The sequence below is a fragment of the Chrysemys picta genome, chromosome 23 (assembly GCF_011386835.1).
Source record: "Chrysemys picta bellii isolate R12L10 chromosome 23, ASM1138683v2, whole genome shotgun sequence".
Lineage (NCBI taxonomy): Eukaryota > Metazoa > Chordata > Testudines > Emydidae > Chrysemys > Chrysemys picta.
The window spans coordinates 12227669-12237184 of NC_088813.1; the positions used below are offsets into that span (position 1 = coordinate 12227669).

Genomic DNA, 9516 nt, shown 5'->3' on the forward strand with positions numbered 1-9516 from the left:
CCCGGCCAACCCGAAAGAAGCAGGTGCACGCGTTCCTAGGCGTGGTAGGCTATTACCGACGTTTTATTCCCCACTTCGCCACTGGGGCAAGTCCCCTAACGGACCTTGTAAAGGCCCAAGGTCCAGACATGGTGAAGTGGATCGCCGCAGCAGAGGGGGTGTTCACAGACTTTCGGACAGCCCTTTGTAAGGACCCCGTACTCATAGCCTCAGACTTTAACAGGGAATTTATTCTACAAACAGATGTTTCCAAGGTGGGGTTGGGGGCGGTTCTGTCGCAAATGGTGAGAGAAAAGGAACACCCAATCCTCTACTTAAGCAGAAAGCTGCTCCCAAGAGAACAGAAATATGCAGTAGTGGAGAGAGAATGCCTTGCTGTGAAATGAGCCAGGGAAACACTGCGTTATTGCCTTTTAGGCCAGAGATTTACTCTTGTGACGGACTATGTACCCCTCCAGTGGATGCAGCGGAATAAGGAAAAGAACGCAAGGGTCACCAGGTGGTTCTTATCCCTCCAACCGTTCCAGTTCCGAATATGGCACAGGGCTGGATGCCACCATGGCAATGCTGATGGTCTGTCACGAGCACACTGCCTGGCATCCCAAGTTGCCCAACACTATGGTGTTGAGCAGGTTGGGGGGATATGTGATGGGGCAAGGCCAGATGGCTATAGGAAAATAGTGAGAATCAGGTATGTTAGCACTAGGCTAAACAAATCCCTAGTACCATGGTAACCAAATGGCAGTTGCTCCAGGTTAATCAAGACACCGGGGGGCCAATTAAGATCCTTCCCGAAAGCAGTGGAGACAACTAGGTTGATTGGGACACCTGAAGCCAACCAGGGACTGGCTGAAGCTAGTTAAAAGCCTCCCGCTTGGTCAGGTGGCAGGTGTGCCAGGAGCTGCAGAAGGGAGCCACACTGCTAGAGAAACGGAGCGGTACAAACCTTATCAGGCACAAGGAAGGAGGCCCTAAGGTAAGGGTGATGCAGATATTGAGGAAATGGGGGCTGCTGTGGGGAAGTGGCCCAGGGAATCATACTTGTCCTGTTTCCAAAAAGTCAGCTACTAAGAGCTGCTACTATCAGGATCCCTGGGCTGGAGCCCGGAGTAGAGAGTGGGCCTAGGCTCACCCCCTTCCTGACTAATCACTGAGAGACTGGGAGACAACAGAGACTGTGCAAGGGAGGATAACCTCTCCTCACCTCCCTTGCTGGCTTATGATGAAAATGGCTCAGTAGACTGTGACCTTTGCCTCTAGAGAGAGAAGGGCTATGTGGAGGGTCACAGTGAGCCCCGGAGGCTAGCGTAATCTGCCAGGAAGTGCGGGACCCACTGAGACAAGGTTGGAGCTTTGTCACACTATGGATTGATGTACATGTGACTTCTGACCTCCTCCCCCCCCACACACACACAGAGAAATCCCTTTATAAAGCCTAATTGTGAGTGCAACAGATGCTTACCACTGTTGGTCTGTTGTGCACTTTAGTTTAATGTTTAGCTGCCCATGGTCTGGCTGCTGGAGGACAATGAGGACAGGTCACTATGAAAAAATTAATGAAATATTTGAGTCAGTGAACTTTTCCAAAGTCAGGGTCTGGTGTTTGTGCATGAACTCCTCACAGAAATTGAAACTTTCAGCTGCAAACAGATGAGCTGCCTGATGAGCAGCATTGCATTGTTGGCAAGGTGCAGTTTGTATATTTCCCCCTTCATATGAAGCATCAAGTATTGGCTATAGCTGGGGACAGGATAACACACTGTTGGATCAATGGTTTGCTCAACTAAAGCAAATACTTTACAGATATATTTTAAAATTCCTTATTAACAAACATATAATAATATTTTAAAATCACAAATTGGATCTCTAAAATGAATTTTAAAACATTCAAATGATTAAAGACAATATAGTTTAGGGCAGTGTGCTCTTAAAACTAAGTGGAGGTTTAGTAGCCAGCACTAGAACTCAGATCTCCTAACTCTTAATCCTGTGACATGCTCACTGATTAAAACTGTGATGAATTAGAGATAGACCTGAACTGTCCCAAAGTTTGGGGTGTATTTGGATCTCTGATCCCAATTTGGGCTTGTCTCTAAAAAATTAAAACTAGACAACAATGTAAAGTAAATTTGTAAGAAAAATTCATCATTGTTTTCCCATTCAGCTAAAAACTACTACCTAGTCTGTAGTACAGTACTAGAAATGTTGATTTAGATAGGTCAGTCACCTCTAGGGCACAAACACTATTTGAATTAAGCAATTTTATTGCAAACCACAGTTTTACCTAATGCCTTCCAAAGCCAGCAGTCATGCTTAATCAAGGAGGGATGAGTATTACACTGTAAGTGAGGAATTCTGAGATTATGAATGTGGAGAGTAACAGTCAAGAATTAAGTACTCCCATTTATTTTTCCACGTCAATCCCCAGGCAACAGTTCCATGTTTTGTTTCCACTTTAAATCTGTATGTATGGGACCATCACTAAATACATTTAAATATTGTAACAAACTGATTAGTGCATATGTGCCCTCACTGATATCTACTGGATGGAATCAGAACTGATCAGCTGTAGGTCATAGGCCCTATACTGATCATCACTAAAGGAGATTCTTCTTTTCCTCACATGGTAGGGCCCAGTTCTTTTGGAAGAGACTGATCTGTGTTCTATCTTCACTGTCTCAGTGAAGTTCCAAGTACCCACATGCAGCAGAGTGAGTCATGAAGCTCTTCACTGGCCATGGATTTATTACAGTATATAAGAAATATAATTTCACATCCAGTGACTATTTCTCTAAAGTTTTATATAACTGAACACTTTTATTTATTTAGAAAATGATTACAATTTTCAGTGACTTACGAGCCTAAGTATCATTTTAACTAATGACTTAGGCATGGTCTACACAGTTTATGTACCAGTATAACTGTATCCATTTGGGGTGTAATTCTTTTTATTTATATAGTTATATCAGTATAACTCCTAGTGTGGACATGGTTATAGCTGTACAAAGGTGCCTTTCACCAGTATAGCTTATTCTCCTTCCTTTATGGAATAAGCTATACCAGGATAAGCAAATTTATATTGGTATAACTGCATCCACACTAGAGAGGTTGTATTGCTTTAACTATACCATTATATTTAAAGTGATACAAATTTTATGAGTACACAAACCCTTATGCATTTAGGAGCCTAAGTACCATTGGCTTTCAATAAGACAAGGGCTTACCTACACAGGGAAATAGCCTGGAATAGCTATTCCACATTAGCTCCCCCTGTGGCTATTCTTATTCTGCATTTTGTACTTTAGTTTAATTTATTTTGGAAGCAATAAACTGTCTATGAAAGAGACAGTCAAGGTAAAGAGACAGCCACAGACCACAACGAACTAGAGGTTATTTCTATTAAGAATAAACAGATGATTAATAATTGATACTTCATTGTTAATAATTAGCAGATCATCTCATGAGATAGGCCACATTTCTTTCTGTATAAATAGCATTTAATTCAGTAGACGGCTGCTCCATTCTCTTTCTGGCATCACTGCCATACTGTACTGCACCATCCATAATGGCATTCAATGGAACCTGGCAGGTGTATGCTCAAGACAACTATGAAGAGTTTCTGAAAGCTCTTGGTAAGTGTCCTATTTTTTTTTTCTACAACTTGCTGGGTTTGTGAAATATAACACTTTGCATTTAAGGAACCTTCCATCAGAGAATATCGAAAGTGTTTTTCACAAACCACCTTCCATGAGGTAGGTAAGTGTTAATAGTCCCATTTTAGATATAAAGTGAAGTGAAGGCACTTGCCCAAAAGTCACCCAGGAAAAGCCAGGGATAAAACCCAGATCGACTCAGCCTTAACCACAAGACTGGCCTTCTCATGAAAGGAAAGGTATCAGTTAATCTTATAAACTGAAACAGGTCAACTAGTAGGGCATTGGTAATGGGATATAGAGCCTCTCAGCTCTGTTACCAGTTCACATAGAGCCTCTGGCAGTAATCACTGATTACCTTATGGCTGTTTGTTAGCCTACATGAAATGAGTTTGATGGTCTCTAGCTAGTGGTGTCTAGGTTATTAAAAAACACCACCATAGTTTGCATTGTCAGTTGCAGCACAACAATCAAATTACATAGAGCGGAATGCCTCACTCAGTGAAAATCCCTTCTCAAAGAGCATGTTGCCTAAACTACGCCCTCAGCCCCAAAGGTGATCCTTTCAGGTCCACATTGAAGCCTACTGATGAGGCAGCCTGGGGACACTTGCACTGTTGCTGCCCTGTGGTTATGCAGGGGACTTCAGTGTGTCCTGGGGGAGGATGAGAGAGAAAATGAACCTTATGTAATGCTACTCATGTCACTTAGTGCAGTACTAAAAGTGCTCAGACATTACGGTGATATAAGAAAAAAACTATATAGAATAGAAAAGGTGGTCAGCCTTTCACCAGTGCTAAAGTATGCACACAATTTAAAAAGAGAAATTAATTTATTGTACTAATGTAATATTAGGGCAAAACCATTTCAAAGGGCTTGTAAATATGACACGTGTGTGTGCGCACACATATATAAAAAATATGGAAGATCCTCCATTTTAAAAAAAAACAGTATACCTCATAAAGAACTGCCAGTGAATCTCCAAGATTATAAGAAAAGGAATCTAAAACCAAGTGTCCCATTAATTAAATTGTATGCCCATAGAGAACTGGGTAATCTAACTTTGACTTCCTTTTCTGTTGTTGGTTTGTGTCAACCTTGTCACTTCAAATAAAATACTTTGATTCAGTGCATAACATACAAACCCTGTACTTCCCTCCGCATAATAGAGAAGTTAAAATTCCATTTTTCCTCTTTCTGCAGCATTGGCAGATGACCTCATCAAAGTTGCCAAAGACATTAAGCCTGTTATTGAAATACAACAAAATGGAAACAATTTTGTTGTGACATCAAAAACACCTAAGCAGTCTGTAACAAATTCATTTACTCTGGGGAAAGAGGCTGACATCACTACTATGGATGGCAAAAAACTAAAGGTAATATATTTCAAGAACAATAACTGCTCCCTCACTAGTACTTCAGTGTCATTTTGCAAGTGGAATTTCTTTGTACTATTCCCATTAGGAAACTTCAATTGCTTCTGATAGGATCTTTGTTTCTATTGATGAGTAAGAAATTAAGTAAAACTTAAAAGCTTTTAACGCAAGCATGCAGGTTACATGGTAAGTGAAGGAGCCAGAAAGACTGTTTGTCTAGCTGGCTTTGGGGTTAGTGACACAGGGAATCTAAGTTTGTGTCACAAACTGTCATGTTAGCAGGTCCCGAGAAAGTTGTGGAGGCAACACATTAAACAACTGTAGAAGAGCAATCAACTTACACCACTCTAGAGCAAACGCCTCTAGTTTCAGAAGGAGCTGCTTCCAGACCCTTTCAGCTGGAGAAATGGTTGCTGCAAAGCACAGTTTGAGGAAACCCCCATTAACCTCTAGGGAAAAATGAATGCTTTGTACTAATTCAGCTCTTGTCACACAACAGCTCATTAAAACACTCAGGTATAAGGTAACATTTCTTAAGGTAATCAAATCTGCTGCTTGTGCATAAATTGATCAACCCAGGGGTCAGGGAGGAATTTTATTCCCCATGTACATGAATAATTGGCTATATATGATTATGGAGTTTTTCACTTTTCCCCTGAAACAGTGATTCCCAAATAGTGGTGTGTGTGGCACACTTGCTGGTCTGAATAGAGCTGACTGTTCCCCATGGTGCTAGCTCTCCATGTAGTTTCTAGCTGATAAAGCACATTAAATGTGTTCTTACTATTTTTTCACGTAGGGTATTGCTGTAGCTACCAGTTGTGGCAGGGGAATTGGGTCATATGTTTATGAATAGAAATGAAGGTAGTTTGAGACAATCTTTTTGTTAAGATGTTGTCTACACTAATTAAAAAAAAAAAAATTTTTTTTTGAGATTCCCAGCCACCACTGCCAGAAGAAGGATAACATCCTAGATGAACCAACAGTTTGATCCAGTGTAGCAAAACCCATTGTATAGTCTTACCTTTCGTAGGACAAATTTTACTCTTATTTGGCATATTTCAACTGCCAGTTAACTTTAAGTAACTACAATACCAATAACTGTAAAGTCTTTCTAATATATCTGTATTTCCGGCACACCAAGAAGTAGCATTTATACATGCATTGGTATTGTTTCAACAGTTAGAGAAGTTTTCATTGAATGCTAAACAAGATGCTCATTACTCCTGTCAATCTGAAGTTAGCATGAGATTAATGAAATATCAGTATCTGCACTTCCATTCTTTCTTATCTGTGTATCTAACTACCATTCAAACTAATTTCCTAGTTTCTACCTTTTGGCCTAAATTGCCTACCAGAAATGTACTTGCTGGGCTACTATAAATACTTACGTTTTAAAAATTTGTGTTCACAGTGCACGGTTAACATGATAGGTGGGAAGCTTGTGTGCAAATCAGAAACATTCTGCCATGAACAGGAAATTAAAGGAAATGAAATGGTGGAGGTAAGTGATTGGGGGGGGGGGGGGGGAATTTCCGATGCCTGTCAGTTTATAAAGTCCTGGTGTTGAGCACAGGAATTACTACTGTGAGCATGGATTATATCACTACATTAATGAAAGAATATGTAACTTTAAAATTCCAATGGTGATTGCAACCAGCAAGAAATGACATTAGTCATCATTTAGTACAGCCAGGGTGATGCATTGTTACTTATTGACTTAACTGAATCTCCTCTACACATGGACAATGCCTGTGACTGTCCATGACAGTTTCACTCTATGCATTTCTATCACTGAAAGTTGCTATCCCTTCCCAGGATACATTGAGACAAATTCATTTTCGTTATCGTTTCATTTTAGGCACTCAGGTTTAGCGTTGCTAGCTTTTGACCATCGTGGGCATGCTCTGCAAGATTTTTCACAGGGTTGTACAGCTGGGATGCTCTTGAGCAGAGAATGAAAACTGAATCAAGCCATGCTAATTTAAATTTTCACCTGTTTCATTTACAAATCCTAGGAACTTATAATGTGTCCTGAACTGTTCCCTACTGGCACAGAACCCTTCTCCCAGGGAATTAAACGTCCACTTGCCAGGCTTTTAAGATGTATTCCAGTTGGTGTGATTACTGTTATAAGATTTACAGCTAAGGTTTTCAGGGATTTTATGTGCCTAGGGATTTTAAATGCCCAGTTTCCTTAGATGGCTTTGAAAATCCTAGACTACTTTCTTTAATAAATCTGCAAAAACCAGATCAATAATACTTATCTGGGACAGTGGGTTTCTAGTATAGGGAACATACTTGTGACTGAAGTTACTCCAACAATGCACTTGAAGATAACATTTAACTATTCAGATTTTCAGTGTTCAGAACTGGTTCCCTAACAGGAACACCATTGTTTCAGTATGAATGTACTCAGCATGTCCATATCCAATTGCTGTAACTGTATTTTCAGATATGAGATGGAATTACAAATATACTACAGCAACTTCAAAGCTGTTAGCTACATACAGGTCCCCCTACAGTCTAAATGGAAAACAAGTAATATATCTGTGTATTTTACAGACTTTGACTGTTGGTTCAGCAACACTCATCAGAAAAAGCAAGAAGGTATAAACAATAAGAAGAGAGACCCATTCTATTTTGGACATTTTTACATTCCAGAATTAAAGTGCATTTGCCCTCAGTTGTGAAATTTGTTGTTTTGAAAAAATGTCATGGAAAATAAAGAAATAGGATCTCTGCTTCCTTTCCATGTTCATACATGACTTACACCAATATAAGAATTCCTTTTTCCTGACTATAGACACACTCCCTATTCTAACTTCTGGTGGCCTACTTCCCAGCCACGCAAACCTCCAATTGATTTCAACAAAAGTTTTGCCTGTGTAAGTACAGGATTGGACAGCTAGTGAAACAGTGATTTGCAATAACGATTACAGAGAGGCTGAAAGCTATTAAGAATGTGTCTCTCCCTCTTATCCTTATTAAGGAAGAAGATAAGTTTAATAAACCCCAACACCTTCTCTTACTCTCTGCCCAATAGATCTGGGAGATCTACACAAAATCAGATATCTAATTCCTATCCAGCAAGTGTCCCTGCTGATCTTTCTGTCATCACAATAGTAATATAAATAGAAATATTATAATAAGTATTGTACACATTCAGCAGGTAATTACACACAAAGAAAACAAAGCTGAGGCACCAAAAGCAATTAAACACACTGCCTATTAATTAAATTTTCAAGGTCTAAAATGATTAAGCATCTCCATTTCTAACAGTTTTGGTAAGTATAGCTGGAATATTTGCTTTCAGATTGAATAGGTATCTGTACTCTTTCTGGGTTGAGGTATGAAATGTACAGCCCTGAAGCATATGAGAATAACATCCTGCACTTATACTGTCTAATTGTCCCTCATTACAAAGAGCATTCCCCTTTTAACACATTATCCTCCATCCCACAGAAAATTTGCTATTATCCCACATATGATATTGTCATTTAATTGGCCTGTGGTCATGAGCTGTCATCCCATCAGAACTCTGGTTCGGAATCACTGAATTTGCTCCCTAGTATATTCCCTACTATGGCAGTCATGCCACTTCTCCAGTCACCAGTTGTGTGGATTCTATTATAGATAGTGCCAGTTCTATTCTTCACCCACTGAAGTCAACGAGAGTTTTGTCAAGTGACTCAACTGGGAAAAGAATCTGACCTTCAACAAATATCACCACTTTGAAAGTGCCATAAATTAAATCAGAAAAAAGCACTCTTATTCTGGGGTAAGAGTGTCCACAGGGGAAGTTTTACCAGTATAGCTATGCTGGTAATTTTCCCTGAGTAGACAAGCCCTTACTCTCAGAGGCAATGCTTGTTGAAGATCAAATTAAATTCTCAACTGAGTCACTTGAAAAAACTCTCATTGACTTCAATGAGATAAGAATGCCCGCACTGGGAGTTTTACCAGCATAGCAATGCCAGTATACTTACACCTGCATCGGTATGCTGGTAATTTTCCCCACATATACAAGCCCTAAAAGTTGAGTACAGTGAGAGTTGCACATGTATACAAGATCGCACAGAGAGATGTTGGCCAGAACAAACTTGGGAAGAAAGCTCTTTTAAAGTTTTGTGGTGCAAGAAACCATTCAACACAGCTTGGAAAGGTATGTTTGTAAGTTGCTTGGTAACTGTTGCTAGCTAGATAAGGAAACAATACAAAAAGGAATTAGTTGTCTAACAGTAAATTCCCAGGAAACCACAATGCTTCAACAATCAGGTGCTGCATCTGTAAATTGCATTGTACAAGAGATTTGACACGTTCAGGTTCTTTTCTGAACTAGTCTAACAGTATATTCACTTTTGTAAAATAAAATTGTAATCACAGGTTTTAAAATGTGTAAAAACGTATGCTACATTGCTTTTCATGTATTATGACATACACATGTATTTATTTAAATTTAATTTAAAGTGTCTAAAATGCTAAGC

The 9516-nt window shown here is 39.6% G+C and overlaps 1 protein-coding gene across 1 annotated transcript; it reads left to right on the plus strand.

Annotated features, from left to right (window-relative positions):
* Positions 1-2686: 2686 nt before the first annotated feature.
* LOC101938207 (fatty acid-binding protein, liver-like) lies at positions 2687-7772 on the plus strand. Its single transcript, XM_065577070.1, has 5 exons — positions 2687-2711; positions 3495-3632; positions 4857-5029; positions 6444-6533; positions 7595-7772. Exons 1-5 carry the CDS (start codon positions 2702-2704, stop codon positions 7643-7645), a joined length of 462 nt encoding a protein of 153 aa, XP_065433142.1. The 5' UTR covers positions 2687-2701; the 3' UTR covers positions 7646-7772.
* Positions 7773-9516: the final 1744 nt, after the last annotated feature.

Coding starts and splice junctions, on each gene's coding strand:
- LOC101938207 (XM_065577070.1), top strand. Junction 5,030..6,443: donor TGGATGGCAAAAAACTAAAG/GTAATATATTTC, acceptor TTGTGTTCACAG/TGCACGGTTAACATGATAGG. Junction 6,534..7,594: donor AAGGAAATGAAATGGTGGAG/GTAAGTGATTGG, acceptor TGTATTTTACAG/ACTTTGACTGTTGGTTCAGC.